General features: G+C 45.3%; 2 protein-coding genes and 1 long non-coding RNA gene across 18 annotated transcripts in view; 2 read left to right on the forward strand and 1 right to left on the reverse strand.

Moving 5' to 3' along the window:
- Nucleotides 1-596: 596 nt before the first annotated feature.
- On the forward strand, nt 597-17,047 carry AIF1L (allograft inflammatory factor 1 like). Its single transcript, XM_083721462.1, has 6 exons — nt 597-894; nt 1,171-1,232; nt 7,463-7,529; nt 12,582-12,623; nt 13,817-13,979; nt 16,907-17,047. Exons 1-6 carry the CDS (start codon nt 864-866, stop codon nt 16,992-16,994), a joined length of 453 nt encoding a protein of 150 aa, XP_083577588.1. The 5' UTR covers nt 597-863; the 3' UTR covers nt 16,995-17,047.
- On the reverse strand, nt 8,029-12,571 carry LOC310836357. The gene is made up of 2 exons (XR_014560033.1): nt 11,396-12,571; nt 8,029-11,357 (listed from the first exon to the last, which is right to left on the reverse strand). It is a non-coding gene; the product is annotated as an uncharacterized lncRNA (long non-coding RNA).
- Nucleotides 17,048-23,221: 6,174 nt separating the features above from the next.
- Nucleotides 23,222-27,178, forward strand: part of NUP214 (nucleoporin 214) — an 81,040-nt gene continuing 77,083 nt past the window's right edge. For 12 of the 16 annotated variants that reach the window (XM_083721304.1, XM_083721293.1, XM_083721305.1 and 9 more), the window contains exons 1-2: nt 23,222-23,475; nt 25,372-25,567. In XM_083721304.1, the coding sequence (XP_083577430.1) occupies nt 23,434-23,475; nt 25,372-25,567 (238 nt within the window). In that variant the 5' untranslated portion in view covers nt 23,222-23,433. The remainder of the gene's footprint in view (nt 23,476-25,371; nt 25,568-27,178) is intronic. The other 4 variants (XM_083721294.1, XM_083721300.1, XM_083721298.1 and 1 more) reach the window with 1 other exon arrangement.

Below are 27,178 nucleotides of genomic sequence, written 5' to 3' on the forward strand. Positions count from 1 at the left end.
GAAAGGATTTGCTGAGTTAACTAATAAGCTAGACTGTTAAGATAAATTACTTAAATAAGAATTAAATAAGAATTGCTGAAACAACGAATCAAGTTAGAATACAAAAAGGGAGGTGTGAGGTCAAAGAAATAAGCAAATGAAAAGATGTAACATGGGATTTGTATTCTCTCTTTTTTATTTTTTTGTAGTATTGTTGATGTTGTTGTTTTTTCCTCTCTTTTATGTACCTGTTCTTTTTCTTTTTTTTCTTGTATTTTTGAAATTTTGAATAAATATCATTTTAAAAAAAATAAAGTGCCAAACTACGGTAAGTCTTGGGTTCAAATCCTCTACCTGGTCTTAAAACTCACTGCATGACCTTGGAAGCCGGACACTGCGTCTCAGCCTAACCTACCTCACGGGGTTGTTGGCGTGGGGAATTAAACCAGGAAGGCGGAAGTCATGATCGCAGCCCCCTGGAGCTCCTCGGGAGCGGGGGAAAAGCGGCACATCAACGCTACGAACAAACCAGTGAACAAACCGAATGGTGTGGTGTTGCATTTTCTGTTCTCTGTGCAAGGAAAGGGTTAACCTTGCCAGCAGCCCATTTGCAACGGATCTGAGGCCCCACTCCGGGGAGGGCGGCATTCCTCCGCCTCCTCCGCCAGAGGGATGTGCGAGCCTCCTCAGCCGGCCTCTGCCGAGTCCCACTTCATGAATGACTCTCTTGGAAGTACCTGGGCTGGCTCGGTAGCCGTCCGGAGCAGAGGAGAGATCTTCGCTCGCCACCCTGGCTGGAAACCCGCAGCGTGCCGGCGGCGGCACCCAGCGGAGAAACTTTCTGCAAACTCCTCAGCCGGGGTCTCGCTCGTGAAATCTCCAGCATGTCTCTCATGCTCAACAGCGCATATCAAGGTATGCATGGTGGTGCAATTGTGACTTGCGGGGATGGGGGGGGGGGAGGCTTCAAAGCGTGGCCTGCTTCAAAGCGTGGCAAGCGAGCTCTACAGCAACCGGAGATCCTCCTCCTTGCTGCGCGGTGTCCCGGAGGGCTGCTTCAAAATCCTCCAGACACGGCGCCGCTGCCCGGGAGGATGTCACCTGCTCGCTAGTCCCAGAAGTTGAAGAACATCCAGATGGTCACAGACACACCTGGGTTTACCACATGCTCCTCCTCTCTCTTTTATCCAGGAGGGAAAGCCTTTGGATTACTCAAAGCCAAGCAGCAGGGAAGGCTGGAAGAGATCAACAAGGTGGGAGCAATTCAATCGCAAGTTATTGGCTTACATTACTGCCTGCTCTAGGATGGGTGGCTCTAATCAATTTCAGTTCCTAATAATTGCATTCTTAAGTTTTGAGTTCTCCACATTTCCACACAGTTTGCTATTTCCTTTTTTAAGTCCTCGTGGAAATTCACCAGCATTTAGGGGCAAAGTGCATTTAAATGCAAAATGTGAATTTCTCACAAATCCCTAATCCAGCTTTCCCCCCATCAGACTGATAGAGAGGCTTCCAAATTCAGTGGTAAGATGCTCCCCACCATCAGGCTTGCAGTCTAAAAGAACTAAGAGCACATGTAGCGGCCTTATGCTGAATCAGACCACTGATTCATCTAGCTCAGCATTGCATACACTGACTGGCAGCAGCTCTCCAGGGTTTCAGAGATGGAGCCTGAAATTGACAGACAGGGGCTGTGAAACTAATGAAGCTGAAGCTTTAGGCCCCCTAATCCCAGAGGGGCCCCAGAAACAACTAAGTAAGTAATTGTGACTTTAATTTGAGTCACCCTGATTTGAATCAAATTGATTAATTTTTTTGTACATATTTCAACAATCCCAAAGTTTGAGAGTCAGAAGCACAGGTGTTGTAAAGGTGTGGTGATCTGTCATGGAACAACCCCATTGAAGAGGTTAACCGTGGTTACCTAAACCTTGTTTCTGGTTGTGAAGGGACCGTCATGACAGTTCAGACTTCAGGGCCCCCAAAATGTAGGTCTGCCTGTTGACAGAGCCATCCATCCTTTTACACACGTGCAAGCTGTCTGTATACAAGTGCAGGTGTTTGTGGTGGTGCACGTGGGCTGAAGCTATTCAGAAATGTGTAGTGCAGATTAGAAGCCCTGCTGCACAACTGCTGAGTGTTCCCATGTATGGTATTCAGAAGCTGGGTCCCTGCCCCCAAGGCAGTTGCAGACAACAGAGACAAGGATAAGAGGAGAGGAAGCTACACAGGTGTGTATGCAAGGGTAGGGTCTTAGCTTAGTGGTAGAGCATCTGCCCTGCATGCAGAAGGCCCAGGTTCAGTCCTCAGTGGCATCTCCAAGTAGGGCTGATAAAAATAGTCCCTTGTCTGAAAGTCCAGAGCTGCTGCTAGTCAGTGTTGACAGTTCTGAGTTAGACGAACTAATAGTTTGTACAAGCCAAGGCAGCATCCTAAGATGCCATTTATTCCTACCATTGCATGCAGAAGGTCCCAGGTTCAATCTCAGTGGTTCCCCATCTTTGTGTTAAAAAGCTTTCCGCTGAGGATCCTGGCTCACAAAATCTCTCACCTCATTGCTGATGCAACAAAACAGATTTCAAAACAACCTCTGTTTAAGTGACAAAGTGATGTAACCATCAGCTTTGATTTTGGTGTTTCAGCCTGCAGGAGGTGGAAAAACCTGCTTTAGAATCTCTGGCTTTTCCCCACCTGTTTATATGGGAGGGGGGTCCCAATGAAAGAGATTCCAATGTCATTGGGACTTCAGGAATGTTTGTCTCTGTTGATATGTGGATGTGCTGCTGTTTACCTCTTGCAAGATCACATAAGTGCTAATTTACAGCTCTCTTTGACAACTGGTTTAGGTTGGGAGGATACTGTTGGGTTCATTTTGTGTGTGTGTGTGTGCGTGCGTACGCAAAGGAAGTTCCCAGTGGAAACTGTGTGTGGCTGATTCATCAGCAAAGGAGCATTCCCCAAGCTGGTGCCCTCCAGCTGCTTTGAACTACAACTCCCATCAGCCCCTGCCAACAATGCCACCCAATGATATTAAGATACAGTCCATATTAAGAATTCAATCAAAGAACCCTGGGAACTGTAGTTTCCCTCTCAGACTTCCAGTTCCCAACAGGCTACATTTCCCAGGATTATTTGGGGGAAGCCATATGCTTTAAACAATTGATGAGGGTCTGCCTTGATACTTTGACCTTCCCAGAGTTCCCTGGAAAGAGGGACTGGTTGTTAAACCACTCTGGGAATTTTAGTTCTGTGATGGGAACAGGGGTCTCCAGTTTTTGTCAACCTTTATAAACTACAGTTCCAGGTTGCTTGCACCCAGACCATTTAAAAGTGGTATGATTCTGCTTTAAATGTTTAAACATTGCAGAAGGGGCCTTTTCGTTGAGTGGGATTCTGTGTTAAGGGCAGCTTCCCTGCCTGGCAGGAATGCAAGATGAGCCTGTATCTTTTGGAATGTCCTCTCGCATATGGTGCTGCAAGGTTTCTTGTGCTCACACACCTCTTCCTTCCTTCATCCTCCTCCATCTCCTGTTGCCCCACCAACTAGTAGGCTTTAAGCATCCTCTGGTCTTAAGACTGGAGAGACCTGTCAGTAGTGAACATGGACCGCTGGTACCAAATCGTATGGGAAACAGCCTTACTAGAAAAACAACCAACAGACTCAAACTGACAAGGAGGCAAATAGAAGAAGTCACCTTCACCCCAGTATGGCTCCACTTTATCACATACACAGCCCAACAAGATGACGACAAGAACCCACTGACAACATACAAATCAATCCGGCTAACTTGACCCAACAATCCCGCCCCCCACTTCACACTCGCAAACAAATCTCATTGCAGCCAGCTAAAAACAACCAGCCATGCCCTGGGCCCCCCACCCAACCTCTCTCACTACCAAGGAAATATAACAAATAAAAAGAATGAGTCAAAACAAAAAAATTCCAGTAGCACCTTAAAGACCAACTAAGTTAGTTCTTGGTATGAGCTTTCGTGTGCATGCACACTTCTTCAGATACTGTGTATCTGAAGAAGTGTGCATGCACACGAAAGCTCATACCAAGAACTAACTTAGTTGGTCTTTAAGGTGCTACTGGAAGGAATTTTTTTTGTTTTGACTATGGCAGACCAACACGGCTACCTATCTGTAAAAAGAATGAGAACCTACCCAAATGATGCTGACATAAAAAACCCACATATATACTAAGTATAACAATATGACTTTACCACTTCTCCTCCTCCTCTCCCTTCTTTCATTTTTCTGCAACCTTATTCTGTATACAGTTGTACCTTGGCTCCCGAACGCCTTGGGAGTCGAATGTTTCGGCTCCCGAACAATCAAAAACTGGAAGTGAGTGCTCCAGTTTTTGGACATTTTTTGGAAACTGAACATCCGATGGGGCTTCCGCGACTTCTGATTGGCTGCAGGAGCTTCCTGTATCTGTCTTTCTCTGAGAGAAAATATTGGAGGATCTGGAATGGCTGTCAAATCTCTTGAGTCCATTTTTCCTCCATGCACAGTCTCCCTCTTGGAATGGAGCAGGGATGAGAAAGTTTTTTCATCCTGGAGGCCGCATTTCGTTCTGGGCAACCCTCCAAGGGCACATGCCAGGGGTGGTTGGGGCCGGACACACAAGCAGGAGGAACAATATTTGCGAATTTTTTTCCTTTGTACAGTTGGGCTAATTTGTGGACACAAAAACCCATCTCTGTCCTCCACCCGGTGAGAGACATGACTGAAGTCTGAGGGTGCATCCCAGCCAACCAGAAATACTAAAGGGGGTTACAAAGCAGAGCCAGTGCAGGATGAGGCCTGGGAAAAGGGCGTTCGGCTGAGAGGGTATGGCTCGATGGTATGGTAGAGAGATCCAGAGGCCCACATGTGGCCCCCTGGCCCCAAGGTTCCCCATGCCTGGGCTAGAAAGCATGAGTCAGAGTCATGTTTGTTATTACCTCTCCAGCTGTGCAGAGGCTCACAGTTGATCCTGCTCATAAAGCTTCCCAGATCACTGTGGAATATTTGACATTCCAGCCTTGTTGGGGATAGCATGGCAAGGTCGCCTTTCTATGGGAAAGCCAGGAAGCTTCTCTCAGGCTCCTTCCAAGGCTCGACTGGCCACAGCACATGGCAGCCCTGCCAATCCCCAGCTCCTATCCTGGTCTCGGGTTCACAGCAGCAGGAGGGGCTTCCAAAGTGGGGCACACAATCTCTGACTCCGTGCATGAAACCAGAGCCCTAAACTTGGGACTCTAGCTGAGCATTAACCATGGAGACAAGAAGGGTGATTTTCAGGTACTGATTTCTCCAGTACCCATAGCTTTGTGGCAGAGTACCTACTTTGCAATGGAGAAGGTCCCAAGCTGAGATGCTGGAGAGCTGCTGCCAGCCAAATGAATCATTGGTGTGACTTCCTACATTCCCGGAAAGGGCCTCAGTGGGAGAGCACCTGTGTTGCATGTCCTCAGTTCAATCCCCAGAATCTCTGGGTATTGGTGGGAGAGACCTTCCATCTGAGATACTGGGAATGTAGCTGCCAGTCAGTGTAGGCAACTGGTCTGACTCAATAGAAAGCAGCTTCCTGTTGTTTTAGGAGAAAGGCCGTAGCTCAGTGGTACAGCATCTGTTTTGCTTGCAGGTTCAACCCCTGGCATATCCGAGGAAAACTGAGAAAGACACACACACCCCAGTGTAATTTCATAGTGTCTGGCACTGGCTGGCAGCAGCTCTCCATGTTTTCAGACAGGGAATCTCTCCCAGCCCTACCCAGAGATGTCGGCAAACAAATGTTCTGCCTCTAAACTAAAATACTACCCCTGTCCTCATGGCACTAAATAAAGGGGTGATAAAAGGAAGAAGCTGTCTCACACTGAGTCAGATCACTGGTTCATGTAGTTGAATATTGTCTGCATTGACTGGCAGCAACTCTCCATGGTTTCAGACAAGGGTCTCTCCCAGCCCTACCAGGAGAGGCCAGTGGGGACTGAACCTGGAACCTTTTGCATGCAAAGCAGATGCTCTGTTACTGAGCCCCATCTCCAAAATCTTTCCCAAAGCCAAAATGGGAATTTACCAGGAACTTGTGCTCATCAGTTTGGGACAGTTGGAAAACAGGCACCATTTAATCCAGAAGGTCGGCCCCTTTTCTTCCAAATAAATAAATAAATAAATAAATAAATAAATAAATAAATTTTTGTTTATTTATATGGCACTCATCTGACTGGCTTGCCCTAGCCACTTTGGGCTGCTCCCAACAAAAATATTAAAAACACAATAAAACAACAAACATTGAAAACTTCCCCATACAGCAGAGCTGCCTTCAGATGTCTTCTAAATGCATCTTGCCCACCTGCCTCTCAAACGCAAGCCTGCTGTGCAGCTAGTGTTTGAGGACATGCTCTTGGGGAGACACAGCATCCTGTGTGCTGGGTGTCATCCCATCAGAAGGTCCTGGTTCTGTGAGCAGAGAGGAGGACAAACCCAGAGCCAAATGGTGAGCAGATGTCGGTGATTTCTGCCATGTGGAATGTGTTGCTAGTGCCTGGGGGTGGTGGGGTGGGGGGACAAACAGACTGGAGCCATTACATTCCATCAGGTTCCTAAGGGCTGGGAGGAAATTTGGAACAAGAGCCTCTGGCACGCAGCTGCAGAGGGAGCTGACTGAGTGGGGGTCACCCAAGCAGCCTGGCTTGCACCCCACGGCACTCTTGCTCCTCTCCGCCCAGCGTAATACAAACAGAAATGGGAGCAACAATTCTCAGTGTCCGCATATTCATGCCACGTCCAGAACGGATCTTGCAAATATGACCGGAGTTTGCTGCTTCCAGTCTGCAAGTGAGATGAAGTGGTTATGTTTGTAAACACAACACCACCAACACAACTTGCATCACATTGAAATGAGTGGGGGGGGGAAGCAATGACAACATCATTTACGTAAGCAGTTAAATGTGTAATTTACATCACTTCACCACAACAGACAGCAAGAGAAATAATGGGAGTTTGGGGGCGAAAATGAACTTGGAGATGTCCTTGAGGGTTGAACCTGGAACCTTCCATATGCAAACCAGATGCTCTGTCATTGAACTGTGACCTTTCCCCCAGAAGTAAAATGGGATTCTAGTCCTCAAGGTCCTGGATAAAGAGACGGTTTTAAATGGGAACCTAGAGAGCTGTCTTACACTGAGTCATACCATTGGTTCATCTAGCTGAGTGCTGTCTGCACTGATTGGCCACGGCGCTGCAGGGTTTCAGGCAGGAAACATTCTCTGGCTTACATGGAGAGGCCAAGGATTGAACCTGGGACCTTTGCATGCATGGCAAAGGCTCTGTCACTGAACTACACCCTGCTGCTTCTCCAATTCAAATTGATCTTTTCCCCACCTGAAGAAGTACCAGCGTTATGTGGTATTAACCCATCTGAAGACTTTGTTATTACTTCCTTAAATGTATTGAATTCATTTCTCTCCCACTACCCTTTCTTTCTCAGGAGTTTCTCTGTGACCCAAAGTTCAGCGATGAAGAGCATTTGGAGGAAAAACTTGCAGTTTTCAAAGGTACATTGTTTAAACTGAGAGTGGGTGACAAAAAGCAGCTGGTGCTGCTACATCTTGGGTGAACCAGAGTTAGGTGAACCAACTCTGACTCAGCCTATTTAATCCTTCTATCCCAATATGGCAGCAGCTCCACAATAACTGATACCGAGACACTTTCAACTAAGGATGCAGGGGACCAAACCAGGGAATTTCTACAAGAAAAACAGGTGCTTTACTACTGAGCCATGGCTACTCCACATATCCCCTGCACCTTCTAAGCATGGGCAGCCATAGATAGCACTCCACCAGCCATCATTCCTGGCCATTGGCCATGCTGATGGGAGTTGGAGTCCAACCACAGTCAGAGATCCCCAGGTTAGAGATGGCTGGTGTATGGTAACTAGGGATGGACCCCACTGTCAATTTTGGTTTCTCTAAGTTTCTCATTTTTGTCCAGTCGTAAATTCAGTTCATTACATTTCTGTAGTAGCTGGCTATTTTTAAAAAAAAACAAAAACAAAAACAAATCACTCATCAGCATTTTAGTGTAAATTTATCCTAATTTTTCTGCACACTTTTGACTACTATACACATTTCTTTGCCATAAATTCCCCCTCCTGCAATATATTTCTATCCATTATTTTCACAAATAAATGCATTTTTTTATTTTTGCAAATCTCTTCCACTATATGCATTTTGCACATACCCTCTGGTTCTGCTTTGCAACATACAGAGAAGTACTAATTTCAGAAATGTGAATTTGGGCGAACAAAACCCGATTTCTCCTCCGTTCCAAAACTTGTACCCAGCCCTTCAGAGAGCAACTCAAGCTGAAAGCCTCTCTTAGGTTTACATGCCCTGCCCACTCTCCACACTGACTGAAGACCTTTAAATGTAAGACAGTCCGCTAAAAGCCTCTGCTTGAGGGCCTCCAGAATCTTAAGAGGTGGCCTTTGTCCATATGGAAAAGCTGGCTTTGGAAGCAGGTTCCTCAGCCACAAGCCACCATAGTCTCGCAATAACTCTTTGGCAATAGTGTCAGGGTGTGGGAGAGGATCGCAAATCTTTGGGTCAGGGCTTTGGGACAGCTGCTTCCTTGCCTCTTTTTGACACGGAGGTTTCTGAGAAACAGATGTGATTTAGGAATCTGTGTTTTTTGGGTTGGTTTTTTGTTTTGTTTTTTGGCCTCACTTTATTTCTTTTGCCTGGGGACTCTGGAACGTACACAGATATGTTTCTGTTTAGGATTTAGTCTGAGGTGGGGACAGTGGCCCAAATTGACCTAGTTCTTTCCCCCCACGCTGGGCCCGGAGGATTCTGCAAGAACCACACAAGGTTATTGTGGTTCCACATGGATCCCTATGAAATTACTGGTTTCCCTTTTGGCAAAACAATCATCGCAGAGTGAGCCATTGCAGTCAACATCTAGTCTGAAAATTTAGGGACCAAGGACTAATGATGCTCTAAGTTCACTGGGTCCATCATTTTCAATGGGTCTTCTCTGTGAGTACGACTAGCATTGGTCACAACCCACAATGTATATCTGTTTGTCATTTCTTCACTATACAACTTTCAATGCCCTTCTTTGCCCTGGCTGTCGACACTTGAGATATGTGTGTTCAGGGCCCACCCTATTCCTGTCACTGTAATCTGTTTTAACTGTTTTTAATTTTTAATTGTTTTAACTTGACCTTGTACCTGCTAGTGAAGGGCGGGTAATATATTTAACAATGCTGCTTCTAATTTCTCAACCCACCCTACAGCTGTGTCCTTGTGGTGTGGGTGGGTTTTTTATTTCTTGCATTTTCGTTTGTTTGTTTTTAAGCAAGGCCTGAAACATACACAGATAGATTTCCCCCTCTGAATAAGCCTTTCTTCAAACATTGTGGCTGGTGGGTCGCCAGTTTGTGGGTTCCTCTAACCCAAACCCACAACTTGCCTTCATTCTGCTGCTCCCCGGCCTTCCATGTTTTCATCATGTCGATTCCAGCTCCCGTTCAGCCTAGAGTCGCTCAGGCTGCTGCCAAACGCCTTCTCCGGGTCTCCCAACAATCATCCTGTTGTTCTGGCCTCCTTCTCCCCCGCTGGGCATGAGAAGTTGCAAGAGCCCCTCTGCAGAATTGGCATTTGTGTCAAAGCTATTTGTGTCTGTCTGTGTGCGTACTAAGGCAAGATTTTGCCCCATTGAACGGGGGATGAAAGACGGAACCTTTGGACCCTACACAGGAAAGCTTAGACTGTTGAGAAGGGGCTTGAGGAGGGGGAGGGGTTTTTGTTTTGTTTTTTTAAAAAAGCATGTCTTGTTCACTGCTTTGCTTCCGAAACGGGATTCTCAATGGACAGAAATAGATTTGGGGGTGGGGGACAACAACACACAGAGAGCAACTTAGAACTGGGTTACACAAATAACAGGCTGTGCGGTTAGTTGATCAAGAGTGGCGTTGTGGGGAATCACACAACTGAATGCTTCTCTATACTGTACTACCAAAAGAAAACCCTTTCACATAGAAAGCTAGAGTATCAGTAAGAGACGTTCTAACCTAGCAATCTAAAGGGTATGCTAACTTTCTAGATTCAAGGATCAGGTGCTATAAGAACAGCCCTCCGGCATCAAGCCCATAGACAACTCCCAATTAAAAGCAGCTGTTAATCCAGAACTGGAATCTTCATTTCTAAGGGAAATAGCTCAGTGATAGAGAATATCCTTTGCATGCAGAAAGTCCCAGGTTCGATTCCCCACATTTCCAGGGAAGCCTGGGAATTTCCTGTGCCTGAAACCCTGGTGAGCCACTGCCAGTCAGAGCAGACAATACTAAGCTAGATGGACTATTGGTCCGACTCCGCGTAAGGCAGCTTCTTACGCTCATCAAGAGCATCTATAGCCCAGTAGCAAAGCATCTGCGCTGCATGCCTAAGGTCCCGGGTTCAATGCCTGGCATCTCCAAGGAGGGTGCCCTGCCTTAAGCCCCAGAGAGCTGCTGTCAGTCAGTGTAGACAATACTGAGCTTGATGGACCAATGGCATCTTTCCATGTTCCTGTCTGTACATGGAGTTTCTGAGACTTGAACCTGGGACCTTCTGCATGCATATCATGTGCTCTATTGGTGGTGCCCCATAGTGTTAGAGAGTGGGGTATATTTAATGTGAAGGAAGCCATGCAATTGAATCAGGCAAGCCAAGAAGCTCTTGAAGTAATTCTCCAGGATTCCCAGCTAGACCTAGGAAAAAAATGCTTCTGGTTTAGGTAAGGCTGGATTGTGCTTTTGCCCATCAGTGTGGCCACCAGCATCAGAAAAGGACCCAATCCCAGAGTATGCCACAGGTAATAAACTGTGTGGAGATTAAGGAAGGCATCTTTTCCAATTCTGCCCTGTCACATGTGGTAGCACTTCTGTTCTGCTGCAGTTCATCTCCTGCCCAAAAACTATGCTATTCCTCTCGTGTTCTGTTGCAGCGAAATTAAAAAACTTCACTGCACAATTGCCCTTGCAATATCCTAGCCCATTCATTTCAATGCAAGGGGGAATGCAGTGCAAAGGGGGGGGGTATGTGTGGGTCTATTTTTTTTAACATAATCAATTACATATCATTAGGGGACTAAAAGCAACAACAATGAATACCACTTGCATTCGCTGGATTTATTTCCGTTCCAGACATGGTACAAATAAGCGAACATTGGCAATTTCTGCTCCTCCTTTGTCAGAATTCTCTGACATCCCTAGAGCATTTCTGCCCCACCTCCAATAAAAGCCTCTGAATGGGGTCCCTAATTAGAGACTCTAAACTGCCAAATGGGCTAATTGGGTTGTCGTGGTACGTTTGGGCCTGTCTTAAAGGGCCTTTGTGATTCTACATGGCACCCATTTCACACACGCAAGCACACACACACACACACACACACACACACATCCCCATCGAGGGAGAGGGTACTTTCTGACTGGTCCACAGAATATGCCTGCCAGCCTCCTTTTTTGTGACATGGGCTAAGTGCCCAGCGAGGATGATAGCTATCAAGTGGCTTAGTTTTTAAGCCTGAAACCAAGGTCCCAAAAGGAAAAAGAAAGAAAAGGAAGAATTATTACAGGGCTCTAAGTTGGGGAAGGTTACTTAAAAGAAAAGAAGAGAAAAGAAAGCAGCAGCGGGAAATCTGTCAGGGGAATTTTCCAGCAGGGTGGGAAGTGGTGCTGTTGATTATTCTATCGGACTTCTAACCAGAAAACAAAAATGTGGATTTTGCAAACGCAGAGAGTTAGAGGGCTTGCAAGGTTTTGTATGCTTTGGAAAACTTACTGGCACCAACCTCCAAGTAAACAAGGCAGCAAGGCTGCAGTCTCTACAGATGCCAACCTGGGCACAAGTTCTACAGATCTCACAGGGTCTTTCTACAATCGGCCAAAACAGACATGGGATGAAAGGTCCATAAAAGGGATCTTCCCTTATATTTTCTTTCCAACAGGTACACAGGACCCTGAAGGAGTGATGGACAAATATGTCAGTTTCTTTTTCCATTTACTCCAATTATAAGTTCAGTTCACCACATTCCCACAACCATTTGAGTTTACTTTCCTTTTTTTTTTTTTTTTGAGAAGGGCTTGAAAAACACACCAGCATCTTCCTTATATGCAGAAATTGCCAGGTTCAACCCCCAGCATCTGCAGGAGGGCTTGCAAGGAATCCCTGCATGAAAACCCGGGTAGCTGCTGCCTGTCAGTGTAAGACAGTACAGTACTGAGCTAGATGGACCCAATGGTCTGGCTTTGTATCAGGCAGCTTCCTATGTTCCACGTGTGCAACCCTCCTCCTATACATATTTTTGCAAGCATTTTCCCTTAATAGAATGCATTTTTTGTGTATCTTTTCTTTTTGGTCTGAGAACTGCACTGCAAAATTCGAGGGAAGAGCAAATTTTGAAGGGTAACAGGGTTTCGGTTTGCAAATTGCAGATTCAGAAAGTGAGAGCCAGACTGAATTTATTTCCCTTCCTTACTGTGATGCTGTTTTGAAGACAAGTGGAGGTGCCAGGGTGCCAGGTGGAAGTTTTGATTGTGCTAACACGTTCCTTGTATTTTATAGAAAAGTACATGGAGTTCGACCTGAACAACCAAGGTGAAATTGGTGAGCGGCTTCTGTTAAAATTTGCAAAGCTTCCACTCCTGGGTTATGCTGAACCTTCTTAATGGGGGTGCAGAGGTGGGGAACCTTTTTGACCTAGTGGACCAGGTTGTCATTTTACCCATCTCGATGGAACAATCCACCAGCTAACCATCTGATGGCAGTTGATTGGCAGGTGGGTTGTTCCTAACACCTGTCATAGGTAGCTTGTTGGAGATGGGGGTAGATACTGTACAAGTATGATGCATGGGGGATTCACTCTTGCTTTCTGCAGGGTTCGGATGCATGAGCCAATTCTACCTACAAATTGGCTAGCATGCCTGAACCAAGAAGGGCTGAAGACAAGAACACAGAAAAATGGCTTGGTGAGCCAAACAGCCAGTCCTGGCAGGCCAATTCTTACCTATGGGCCAGGGGTTCTCCACAACACTTGGTATAGTGGATCCCTGAATCCCATCCATTGTATACATTTAATTATTATTGGCCTACCTGTGTGTATTGACTTACCTGGTTTCTAAGATCAGTGGACAAGGCCCTCCTGGTAGTCCCTCCTCAATGTGACGTTCATGGTGTGGGACACCAGGAAAGGACCTTTTCAGTGGCAGCTCCTTGTATGTGAAACTCCCTCCTTACTGAGGTGTGTCTGGCCCCATCTCTTCATCATTTAAAGTGGCTGGTTAATATGCAGATTTTTTTGGTTGATATTTGGAGGAGGTGAGGCCTGATTGTGCAAGTGTTCTTTAGTGATTTGTTATGTATTTTTAAGGATAATGTTATTTTATGGATTTTAAAAATCTGTCTGCTGCTTGTAAGCCACCCTGTGGCTTGCGCAGAGGTCTTTGAATTCTCTAAAATATATAAATTAATGCTATTATCAGTGCTCCTTTTCTAGAAAAAGAGGTGCCGGAACTCACAGTGAATATCTCCCTTGTTCTCTTATAACGGCAATGGTGCCCACCTGAGAGGTGCCGGAACTGAGTTCCAGTGAGTTCTGGCAGGAAAAAGATATGCCCTGGCTATTATTATGGTAGCCATCATTGCCATTCAGAATCAACTAGAGGTACAGTTGGTTCTAAGGAATCTAAGGAGGGGATGGGGAACGGTCTCCCATGCCTAATCCATCTCTATCAGGCACTATGAAGTCATGTCCCTCATTGTCTGTACCATTCATCACCCCTTGTTATCATTCCTTGTAGATCTGATGTCAGTGAAAAGGATGATGGAGAAGCTGGGAGCCCCCAAAACCCACCTGGAGCTGAAGAAAATGATCTCGGAAATCACCGGAGGTGTCAGCGACACCATCTCTTACCAAGATTTTGTCAACCTGATGCTTGGGAAACGGTCCGCAGTCCTCAAGTTGTGAGTATCCATAATAAGAGGGAAGGAAGAGAGGTTTGTTTTGGGGTGACTGAGCTCCAGTGGAGGCTGGCCCATCAGGGCAAATGGGTCACTTAGCATAATGATTGGCACAGCGCCATCTGACTCTGAAGTGGAAGGAACCCTGAGAGCAAGACTCAGAGTATCATAGAATTGTAGAATTGGAAGGTATCCAAGGGTCATCTAGTCCAACCCCCCCCCCTGCAATGCAGGAATCTGAGCTGAAGCATCCATGGCAGCACCTCAAAAAGCTCCGCTTGCACAGCTTGCTCTCCCATCCTAGGCTCTGCCGCTCACACCTGAGAGGCACGACATCTCAAGGGGATAAGCTTCTAAAGGCAAGTGCGTCTCCCTCTCTCTGTGTGGCTTCTGGTTTGCTGTGTTCCTTGCGCTTTAGACAGGTGCTGTGGATCGGGAAGTACGTGACCCCTCACCCATGTAAATTGGCTTAGTTAGTGTTTTGAATTTGGTGACTGAAACCAGGCTCTGTTCTTTAGCCAGCAGAACATCAGTCCCACTCTTAGCCAGCTCATCTTCTGCCATTAATGAGTTTTGCTTGCTGCTTAGGGCTGAGGCCTTGACTGCTGCAATCTTCTGCTTTCTGGCCTTAGGACCGGAGGAGCTGCCTTAGCCAGAATCAGACCTTTGGTTCATCTAGCTCAATACAGTACTGTCTACACTAACTGGCAGTGACTGAACAGGGGTTTTTTTTTTTTCCTTTCCCCAGCCTCCAGAGCTGGAGGTAGCAATGCTTTTGAATGGCAGTCGCTGGAAAAAATAGGAGCGGAGAGAACTCTTGTGCTCAGATTCTGCTTGCAGGTTTCCCACAGGCATTTAGGTGGCCACTATGAGAACAGAATGCTGGATCAGATGGGACACTGGCCTGATCCTGAAGGGCAATTCTTATATCCTCAAGTCTTTGCAACCAGGCTGTGAGAATCCCGGAGGCATATGATTGGCCACTGTGGGAAACTGAATCCTGGACTTGGCAAAACCTTTCGGCCTGGTGCATCAGGGCTCTTTCTTATCTCCTCATGTTACCCTCCTTCTCAAGTTGGCTTCTGTCTCTGTTTGCTGAGGAATAGAGGAGGCCAGTTTTCTCTCCCCCACTCCTGTCCCTATACCCACATGAATAGCCCTCAGAAGACACAGGTCCCTTTTTCAGAAACGAGCACGCAAACAAGCCACTCATTGTCTCTGGCCTCCTGTCTCGGTTTCCGCTCCCATTCCAGAAGCCGACTCCCCATCTGCAAACAATAGACAGTGAGGGCCGAGGTAGCTGTTGAAATGCCCACGGCTGTGAGTGTGTGAAGTGGTGCCTGTTGCAAAGCCTTCTGGGATATTTCCGTCCATTTACTGAGTTTCCCCTTCAGCCTGTTAATTCAAAGGCTGACCAGTGGGGTGGGGCAAAATACAATAACTGCAGCCATAAGACTTTCAAGCGGCATGTTGCTGTTTTAGGAAGGGATGGTGGCTGACCCACCGCTGTGCATTTCCTTGGGGAGGGGGCAGCTCTAGGTCTGAGGGAGGGTCTGGCAAAAGAGTCTCTGGCAGGCCACATCTTGTGTCCATGAGCCTGTATCTGGCAGTGGTGGAGAACAGCAGGAGTAAGAGGAGAACGAGGTGGCTGGGCATCCCTATGGTGATTTCCCACAATGCCTCTGCTGCAATGTAGGTCCAGGGTAAAGGTGGGGAACTGCAGGCCCAGGGGCCAAGTTGTTGTGGCCTTTGGGCTGAAGAAGATTCTCCACCTGTGTCCCAGCTGGTCCTACCTTGCAAGATTGTTTGGAGGGATTCCAATGTAACCCATGTGAACAGATCTAAACACTGTTTTGAATATCAATACTGCATGCTAAGACCCTAAAATGCAATGCATTGTTTTCATAAGAAGCAGCATTTTTATACTGTTATTAAAAATAGCAGTTTATGACCATGAGTGTGCCTAGCAAAAGTACACCATAAACTTCTAATGGGACACAGAGGATAAAGAGTTGTTTATCTTGCTTCGTTTGCATCAAGTGGTTCAGTGATAAGATTGTTTCCTCCTCTCGTTGCTCCCCCTGGGAGCAGGGTGGATCACTTTGCATTCACACCCCAAACAGAATTTGAGCCAAAGTTTTGAAGTGGAGGATTCTGGGGTGACTCCTAGTGAACAATATTGCCCTCTGCTGGCTAATGCTAGATAAACACAAGTTTCATTTACAGATAGGTAGCCGTGTTGGCCTGCCATAGTCAAAACAAAAAAAAATCCTTCCAGTAGCACCTTAAAGACCAACTAAGTTAGTTCTTGGTATGAGCTTTCGTGTGCATGCACACTTCTTCAGAACTTCTTCAGTTCTGAAGAAGTGTGCATGCACACGAACCTCATACCAAGAACTAACTTAGTTGGTCTTTAAGGTGCCACTGGAAGGAATTTTTTTTGTTTTGACAAGTTTCATTGAAGGACATAATACAGTGGTACCTCGGGTTACGTACTTAATTCGTTCTGGAGGTCCGTTCTTAACCTGAAACTGTTCTTAACCTGAAGCACCACTTTAGCTAATGGGGCATCCTGCTGCTGCCACACCACCGGAGCACAATTTCTGTTCTCATCCTGAGGTAAAGTTCTTATTTCTGGGTTAGCGGAGTCTGTAATCTGAAGCGTAAGTAACCTGAAGCGTATGTAACCCGAGGTACCACTGTACTATTATTATTACCTTTATATCTATATTTTGGAAAGTTGGCTATGCAGCTGGGTGCTTCTTCAGATATCATAATCAATGTATGATGGTTCCCAAGATCAAGGAGTGCTGACTCCAGAACTGCAATGATTCTTTGCTCACTGAGAATTCCCAAGCAACAGTCATTACATTTGCACCGCAGCTCTTCCTAACAGGTTTTCTTCTGTTGTTTCTTTGCTTTGCTTTCAGGGTCATGATGTTTGAAGGAAAAGCCAACGAAAGCAACCCAAAGCTTTCAGGTCCACCTCCTGAGAGAGATATCTCCAGCCTTCCTTGAAAGGAAAACGAGCTCCTCAGAGCCTACCTTGTACGCTTTCATATTGCTCACCAGAGCGGTTTTACCTGGGCTTCCTGCTGCATTGCTTTGATACTGGACAGTGTTAGAAAGCAAGAAACTAACCAGCCTTTAGCAAAAAGGAATGACAAGGGAAGTTCCAGGGATTTCTGCTGGAGGAGTCCCTAAGTAGCCATGCATTCTATTTTAATTTTTTAACTGAAAACCCTCCCTTGCCTTTTCCACTTTGTTTCTGGGCCCTGAGGCGTCCTTTTTTATTGTAATTTCATGAATATTTGTGTTCACTGTGATATCAGGTCATAAGCCATCCCAGTGGCATTGTGTGGACAGGGTCACAGGGGTGGTTGCCCTGAGCTCAAAATTCTTAGGGGGTGAAAACTAGCAAAAAAGAGAGGGGTGGAAGTAGTAATAATACATATTAAACAGCACGCCCATCCCCTCACACAGAAAATCTCCCAATATTTTGGGCTGAGGAGCAGATTTTGGTGGTGGCCAAGGCACCCTCTGCACGGGCTTTAGAAAGATATTCACTTCCAAACAATTCCCTGTTTTGCTCTCCGCTGTGCTTGTCTCAAGTGATTTGATATGTGCACATCGAAGATACAGAAGTCAGTGTGATAGAGTATTTCATTTACTTTATTCAATACTGGAATGGTGGAAGGAATTCATGGACTGCTAACGTCCCATGGGTTAGGGAGCACAACACTTCTCTTGCCCCAGGTGCTGGCAACCCATGCTACACCAGGGCACCATCCCATTCTGAATAGTGTTTGTACCTGCAAAAAATTATGGGGCAATCCTTCTCTGTTTCCAACTGGCAAATGTCCTGTAGCTTCCTGCTGAAAACCTGTTAACTTTCTATGCCACAAATGTTCTGTTTTTTTTTTTGTCCCACTTTTGTTGTGGTATAGCACAAGAGTTACCCCTCCAGATGGCTGAGGGAAGCCTTGCAGAACAACTAACAAAGCAGAATGATGTATGGACAGTCCAGGATAAATCTACTAGTGATGCACTATCATTACATTAATAGCAAGTTGCAGAATACCTAAAGGTAAAGGTAAAGGTACCCCTGCCCGTACGAGCCAGTCGTGTCCGACTCTAGGGTTGTGCGCCCATCTCACTTAAGAGGCCGGGGGCCAGCACTGTCCGGAGACACTTCCGGGTCACATGGCCAGCGTGACGAAGCTGCTCTGGCGAGCCAGCACCAGAGCAGCACACGGAAACGCCATTTACCTTCCCGCTATAAAGCGGTCCCTATTTATCTACTTGCACTTAGGGGTGCTTTCAAACTGCTAGGTGGGCAGGAGCTGAGACCGAAAGACGGGAGCTCACCCCGCCACGGGGATTCGAACCGCCGACCATGCGATCGGCAAGTCCTAGGCACTGAGGTTTTACCCACAGCGCCACCCACGTCCCGCAGAATACCTAGGGTTGCCCTATCTTGAAGAGCAAAAGAGAGAACAGCCTGAGCTGTTGCCAGCCCGGGGGGAAAGGCATGTGGGCACACAGGGCCACCGCCGTGTCTGCACGCCTCTTTCTCTGGCTCAGGCTGGCAGCAGCTACAGTGTGCAGAGCCGTGCAAGCCCAAGCCCGAAAAACTCATACATTTCCTTTAAAATGTAACAATCTGCCTGGATGGGCATGTTGGCCCTCCAAAACAGCACATGCCTGGGTTTCCCTGGACATATGGCTACCCAAGAATACACCTGCCCAAAACCACCAGTCTGGAGGGGATCCCCCTCCCCCTCCTCTCAGAAGGATAGGTCAGTTGTAAAAAATAAAAAAGTGAAAGTGAAAGCAGAATCCCATGTTGTAGAGCAGTGCCCCATTTGCTTCAATGGACAAGACTCCACTGCTGACCCAAGATATTGAGGCCATGTGTGTTTCGCGAAGGTGACGGAGAATTGAGGAGAAGCGACGGCTTCTCTCGAGATCTTGCTGTTGCTGCCACTTCTCACTTCTCCTATAGTGGGAGGGTGTGGCCTTTCCTCTGTTGCCACTGCCATTGTTGAAGCATCTGCAGCCAGGTTTTGGCGAGATCTCGTGATCCTCTCATTGAATTTTGCCGGAACCCGGAAACTGCAGCCGTGCCATTTGATTCTGCTAAGCAAGGCTTTGGTCTTGGGGCAGCACCACCTTCCCATTTTGCCTCAGGAGGCAAAGCAGGGCAGGCTGCCCCTGCCCAGCTGTGCCTTTGTCCTTATTCTGCAGCTAGGCTTCTACCAGGACCTGTTTTGCTGTCTCAGAAGCAAGACACCTTTGTGCCAAGACAAGCCTTCCTTTAGCTTGAAAACAAAAGAACCACCGAAAGAGTGAATGAGTTATCTTACTTCATACTCCTAAATTCAAAGCCCTGATCTGGCAAGCAACATCCACAAAAGGGCTTCATTTTTTCTTGCACGTTGATTTCTGTGGAAATACAATCTTGCATTACATTTGCAAAACCCAAACTTCTTCGCCATATCTTATTTAATGCTTCTCCAGCCTAACAGCCAATTTTCAGCAAGAGGATCCTCCCAGCATTCCTGAAAGTCAAGTATTCCTTGCTGTCATTTTCTACATTTGTGGCATCTTGAACTCTGGTTGATTTCATCTCCCTGGTTGTCACAACTTTACTGGTTCCTTGTCCTGTTTTTCTTAAGTGTTTTTCTCTGCAGTTTTTGGCAGCAGTTGTTGTTTTAAAATCTAATGCTTATAAAATAATACTAATAGCAGCAACTTGATCATTTTCTTAAAACTCTGGTTTGTATAAAGCAGAAGTGAGCAAACTGGGACCGACTGCTAGATCTCTGGGTGATTTTGAGGCTTTGTACACATCATAGAGTCAAAATGTATTTAGAATTCCCAAGAATCCTGGGAACTGTAGTCCCCCCCCCCCAAAAAAATGTGGGATTTTCTCAAGCAGCTCATACCTCCCTATTGTTTCCAGTGGCCCTGCTTGGTTCTCTGCTTAGCTTCACTTGCCACCTGAGTTTGCCATTTGAATGATAGGGCTCACCTTTTCACATAGCTAGTCAAAAATAATAATAATAAAGCATATCTGGGGGGAAAGAGAAGCATGCTTTGGGAATAAGTTACATGCAGAAGGGCCATAGCTTAGTGGTCATAGAACACCTGCTTGGCACATAAAAGGTCCCAGGTTCAATCCCTGGTAGCTCCAGGTAGAGTTGGAGTGACTTCATATTGCTTAACTGTCCTGGGATATCCCAGAATTACAGAAGCCACTTCAGCTTCTGATTCCATCCTGGGATGTCCTGTTTTGGCTCTAGCAGAGCGTGAGACCAAAGATGCATTTTTTAATGGTGTCACACTCTCGCCTTGGGCCCATGCATCACCCCCTTCTCTTCCTCCACATGGGCCAAGTGGTGCCAGCTCCCAGAAACCCCTGTCTCACAACTTTGGCTGGAAGGAAGTAGAAGTCACTGTGGCTAAGTTGGTGGGGTTGGTAAAGAGGCCAGCAAGTGACTGTTGTTATAAGAAAAATACCTCTAATTCCCTTATGGGTATCCAGAGCCTGTATAGAGTCCCTCAGGAGATCTCTATCAGTTGGAAAGAAAGCAGAGGTCAGCCATACTATACTGAAAGCAACGTGGCTAGTAAGCCTGATCTTTATTCAAGGAAATAAACTGTTGCAACAGGGTCCCTACTCACCACACACAGGAGGGAGAATCCTGAACAATGGTGAGAAAGCTCCTATAAAGACTTTTGAAATTTCCCACCCTGTAGCCCCCAAACATCATACATACATGATGGAAGGAGGCAGTCTCTAGCAGAAATCTGAGAGTGTTGTTTCTCTCCTGTTTGCCAGTGTAATAAACAAAAAATCTGCCCTTATTCCCTTATGGGGGACACAAGAGCCCTTATAGAGTCCTTTGTAGGTTTTCCATTGGCTGGAGAAAATAACACAGGCCAACCAGAGAATATTGAGAAGCAAAGCAGCTCGTAAGCCTAATCTTTATTAATTCTGTTGCAACAGGGTGCTCCCCTCACACGCAGGAAAGGAGGAGGACCCCGAACAAAGGTGTGCCCGCCCTTCTATAGACATTTTAAATTGCCCGCCCTGGAGTCCAAGCCCACCGCCAGAAACATCATACCTACACCACAGAAGGGGTGTAGCTCAAGACCACCGCCCAGATACATCATACCTACATCACAGAAAGGGCAGACTACAACAGAAATCTGAGTGTGTTTATCTCCTTTCTGGCAGACTTGTTAATGGTCACTTGATTGGATACCCTGGGGAGCCTGGCCAGTCTTTTGTAATGACAAATAAAGGTAAAGGTAAAGGTACCCCTGCCCATACGGGCCAGTCTTGACAGACTCTGGGGTTGTGCGCCCATCTCACTTAAGAGGCCAGGGGCCAGCGCTGTCCGGAGACACTTCCGGGTCACGTGGCCAGCGTGACATTGCTGCATCTGGCGAGCCAGAGCTGCACACGGAAACGCCGTTTACCTTCCCGCTGGTAAGCGGTCCCTATTTATCTACTTGCACCCGGAGGTGCTTTTGAACTGCTAAGTTGGCAGGCGCTGGGACCGAGCAGCGGGAGCGCACCCTGCCACAGGGATTCGAACCGCTGACCTTTCGATCGGCAAGTCCTAGGCGCTGAGGCTTTAACCCACAGCGCCACCTGCGTCCCACTAATGACAAATACTTACCGGTAGTTCCTGAGCCAGGTCACAGGCTCACCCTATTCATACACAGACATACCCTTAAGATAGGATTTGTGAAGGAAAAAACAATGGGGAGACTTTTCCATTTTACTTCGACCTTGCAGAGAAATATTTGAGGTCAATTTGGGAGGGACAAAATGCTTTTAGGACTTTTTCTGTGGGGTTTCAGACATGTGGTTTATATATGCAGTTATAAACATTTATCGCGTGTGTGTGTGTGTGTGTGTGTGTGTGTATATAAACCTTAATTTTTTTATTTCATCAGAATACCTGATAATGCCTTACTGATTGCATTTTCTGGATAGCCTGTTTCAGACACATGGTTTATATACTTATGTGTGTGTTTGCCTTGTACATTTACGAACATTTATTCCATTTTTGAGACCTTAGAATTTTTATAACACTGTTGAGGCAAACAACAACAACAATGAAGTGGTGATGGGGGTGTGGGAGAAAGGTGTACAAGAGTCGGTCAGTGCAGTGCGGGGAGTTGTGAGTCCCAAGAGAGGGAGCGAGCTGAGGGATAGGAGGCCTGAAGGAGAGGGGCTTCCATTGACGTGTCTGATGGGAAATGGGGGACACTGAATGCATCTGTGGATGGGGTGGAGAGGCATTGGTTGGGTGGGTCATGTCCCAATTTGCATCACCCAAATGTTGGAGGGTATGCAATTCTCTTTCTGAAACCTCAGAGAGCTGCTTGCCAGTCAATGTAGACAATACTAAGCTAGATGAACCAAAGGTCTGAATCTGGGTAAGGCAGTTTCTTCTGTTGAGAAGTCTCCTGCTGCTTTGGTGTATCCTTATAAATGTCTACAGCACAACCTCATTCCATCTTTATTCAGAAGTCCCACTCCATTCAATGAAGCTTCATTTCCACATAAGTGCACAAAAGAGTGCAGCTTCAACTTCTTTTTTTTGGGGGGGGGGGAGTTTGTTAAGGGTGCCGGAAATGTAGCTCTGGGGGGTATGCGTGAAAACAAGTTCCCAGGACTCTTTAGGGGAGGAGTCATGTACTTTAAATATACTGTATAGTGTGGATGTGATATTGGAAAGAGTAGGAATTGCTATATTTTCTGCTACGATTTGCGGGTGTGGAGAGGTGAACGTAATCTTCACAGAAAATGTTGTAAGTGCCTCAAGGTAGGGACCTTGGAATACACATTCAATGGTGCCATAACAACAACGACCAAATCCTGGTTTCATAGCTTTCTAAGGGCAGCTCTTCGTTCCGCCTTAGATATGAAGCTGACATCTAAAGAGCCTCAGAAGTCCTGTCCGCCCTGTGTGAGTCTATAGTGTTATGGTCAGATACCGAATTTCTTTTTCTATGGTTACTGCAATAGGAGGTTTGAAACAAGGCCTAATACGTCATCGGAATTGAGGTAACAGAACTGCATCACTTTCCGACAAGGCGTTCAGCGCCTTATATCCCCAGTTCCCACAGGCCGGGCGCCTTCCCAAAACATGGTAACAGGCGCAAAGACTCGTGTTCGCCCTGTAAATAACTTCCCACCCGCTCTCGTTCTTGACATAGAGGCTTCGAGCAAAGGAACCAAGACGGCGGGTGCACGCCTAGAGCGTCGCCGGAAGTTCCCGTTGTGGGCTTCTTCTGTTCCCCGGAAGCGGATGTTACCTCTCCTTTGCTTCCCATCCTGGTTTATAAGAGGCAGGGAATGTGATTTGAGGTAGCGCGCGAAGTCCTCCTGCCGCACCGGTTGGCTTCGTTGTAAGTCTTCGTCCGAGGCTCTGTCATGGGGGACGACATGGATGTAATTCCCGAGAGGGAGATGAAGGTGAGTGGGAAGGGGGGCCCAACATTTCCTCCAATTGCACCTGTTATGTTAATATTGTATTTTACCCTGTTGTGTTTGTGCCGTTAAAATAAGTGGCTTACCTTACATGGATGTTGTGAAAGTTCACAATGCTTAGAAAGCGTAGATAATCTTAGTCTGTTTCAGTTTTTTAATTTTTGAAATTGTGTGTCTGTGTCAGGAAATTCAGAGCAAGTTATGTAAACTAGCCATGCATTTAAGCGCTATCCAGGAATGGCTAACATTTTTTAAATATATATTTTTATTTATTTTCAGTAATAATAGCTAGGTGCAGAATGATAAAAGAAAATGTCTTCAGCAGTACAGATACTAATGGAGAACTGATGTGGTCGTCCAAACAGGTGTCTTGTAGGACTGCAATTGGCCTTGCATACTGGCCTTGCATACTGGGGGCTGGTGGGAGCAATACCTGCAGGGCCAACCAGGGCTCCCTGCTATTGCTGCAGGTGACCAGAAATGGCATGTAGGTGGACCAGCCGAAGTGCCTGTCCTGCATGCCCAGCTTAGAAACCAAAACAGCTTTTAGAGGAGGGAAAGTTCCCTTCTTAGATGGCTTTGAAAGCAGACCAGGCTAATGCATCAGGGACAGTGCCTGGTACCCATGGTGTCTGTTCTATCTCTACTGCCGGGAGTCATTATGCCTCATAATACCAGTTGCTGGAAACCACAGGAGAGAATTGTTGCTCTTGTGCTCAAGTGCTGCTTACCAATTAACTCTTGGAGTATCTGGTTGGCCACTGTGAGAACAGGATGCTGGGCTTGAAGGACCACTGGCCTGATCCAGCTTGTCTTATATCCTTCACTTCCACTGGAAATACTGCACTCTGTTTCTTCTCTGCCCAGGCCCCAAGAGACTGGTAAAATAATTGGCAGGCTAGTACGTTCTGTGGGTCTGTTTACAAGACAGCTATAAGGGTTTCATTATTGCAGCCTTGTAAATAAGGCCATAGAAATTTGTTCAGGTGTTGAAATTTGTTTAGGTGTTTCCACCCACCCCAGTATATTTCTTCTGTGCTATAGGTTGCTCTGAGTGCTCTACCAAGAGAAGATTGGAGCAACGGCTAAGACAGCCTTGTAAAAGAGCTTCCAAAAGTTACTAGCCTGTTGTTTAGTTGGCATGGTAAGAGGCTAGTGGCCTCCATTTATGTTCTAACTGCAGCAGTGGGGAAAACCCTTCATCTTTAGCTATTATCTGATGCTGTTTTGACAAAACACAGCCTGTAGTGAGGAAATTTAAACCACAGGATAAAGCTTTAAAATTGAAACAGTCAATATAAAACAGAAATCTAGAACCGTTTTGAACAGTTTATCATCACAAACTAAAGGGCTAGGCATTTACTAGTTTTGCTAAATCAGGTGCATGAGCAAAAACTCTGAGCCATTCAGTAGACTTGTTATCTTTTTAGACATGATGCTAAACTATGAATTGACACTGGGACTCAAACCCCTTCTCTCTTCCTTTACTGTGATGTAAGAAGGAGAGAGGACGCTTCCTCTGTTAAACTAATCAGAGTTTCCTGTTGTGTTCAAATTTTTTGGGGGGGGACTGTTAATTTAAGCTATGGTTAATTCAAACAAGCCAGGTTCAAATCATGATCCCTAGCTGGCTGGAACTAACCACAGTTTCCCAAACTTTAGATGTAACAAAGAGCTTCCGTTAGATTCATAGTGGAAGTAGATGCTTCCAATCTCCTTTTAGTAGCTGGGTCACTGAGGAGTGGGGAGCAAACAAGTCTTAGAAGCATTTGTGTAATTAAATAATCAAGGTTTTGGTTGAGTTCTATGTCATATTTGAATAAACTGATGCATTTAGATTTAGCCTGCACATATTTTTTTTAATCTATGAATGTGCCACAGGATTTTAAGTTCAGGGCATTGAAGAAAGTACGGATCTTTGATGCTCCTGATGAACTCCCCAAAGAGCGTTCCAATCTTCTTGCTGTATCCAACAAATATGGATTACTATTTGCTGGCTGTGCAGCTGGATTGCAGATCTTCCAGACAAAAAATCTTCTAATGCAGATTCCAATGGGGGATTCTCCTAATAAAATAGGTAAGTTTTTTATCTTTCCCCAATCTCATCCCCAGTCTTCCTTAATTTTTACCTATAGAGCTGTATTTTTTAGCATTAAGCATAAACTCACTTGTTCTGCTTTGAATACCCATCATAAGCTTTGGGGTGGCAAATATCCTTTACAAATTATAGAGCTGGGTTTGTTTTTTTTACCTATTTGGGCTCATGTAGCATAGTGGGTAAGGGACTGAGCTAAACATCTGGAAGTCTGCATTCAACTGTTGCCTCATTCATTAACTTGGTTGCCCTAAGTAAGTCTCCATTTTCTTTATTTTCTCCCTCCCCCTTTCTTTTTTTCCTTTTGGATTTTTACAATTTTATATTCAACCAAACAACACAATATAACATTTGTCACATATAAGAAAAAGAACCCTCCCCCCTCGTGACTTCCCTCAACTTCCCCTTCTGGTTCTTTAAATATTTACTACTTCTGCTTAATTATTATCTTATTTTTATAATATACCTTAATGCTCTTATTTTCTTTTCAGTTTTATACCAAGTTTTCCTTCATAATTACATCTTATAGTCAATTTCATTCCATGTTGCCCTTACTTAACCTTTGATCTTCTTTTCTTACTTGTAAGTGTTTAACCAAACCCTGCTAGTGAGTCCGTATCTTTACAGTATTTCTATAAATACAACATAAAAGGTTCCCAGTCTTTTTTAAATTCTTCATTATCATTGTCTCTGATTCTTTCCATTAGTTTCGCCATTTCTGCATATTCCATAAGGTTGACTTGCCATTCTTCTTTCGTTGGTATCTTGTTGTCCTTCCGTTTTTGGGCTAGTAGAATTTGAGCCGCCGTTGTAGCGTACATAAATAACTTCTTCCGCTCTTTTGGTAGTTCCTGTCCTATTATACCCAACAGAAAAGCTTCTGGTTTTTTAACAAAGGTTACTTTAAACATCATCTTCATTTCATTATATATCATTTCCCAATAACTTTTAATTACTTTACAGTTCCACTACATGTGGTAAAGCATACCTTCTTTCTCTATACACTTCCAGCACTTATTTGCACTTGTTCTATACATTTTTGGCAGTTTGCCAGGAGTTAAAAACCATCGGTACATCATTTTCATATAATTCTCTTTCAAAGTTGTACATGCGGTGAATTTTAAATCAACTTTCCATAATTTCCCCCAGTCTTTGATTTGTAAGTTATATCCTACATCTTGTGCCCATTTAATCATTACACATTTAACCTCTTCATCTTTGGTTTCCCATTCTAATATTAAATTATACATCTTCTTCAATAATTTGGTATTATCCTCTATAATTTCTCTTTGAAATCTAGATAAAGTATAACTAAATCCTTTCTTTTTATCTTCTTTGAAGACCTCATTTACTTGAAAATATTGTAACCAGTCATTAAAATGTTCTCTGATCTCTTCAAATTCTTTTATTTTTAATTTCTCTTCTGTTTCTATTAATAGATCTCTATATGCAAGCCATTTTCCTCTCCTATTTATTTTTTAATCGATGTTGCTTCCATTGGAGACAACCACCATGGAGTCTTTTGTTCTAATAAATCTTTGTACCTTTCCCAGACTTTTAAAAGTGATCTCCTAATTATATAATTATGGAATG

The sequence above is a fragment of the Podarcis gaigeae genome, assembly GCF_964106915.1.
Source record: "Podarcis gaigeae genome assembly, chromosome: Z".
Classification (NCBI taxonomy): domain Eukaryota; kingdom Metazoa; phylum Chordata; class Lepidosauria; order Squamata; family Lacertidae; genus Podarcis; species Podarcis gaigeae.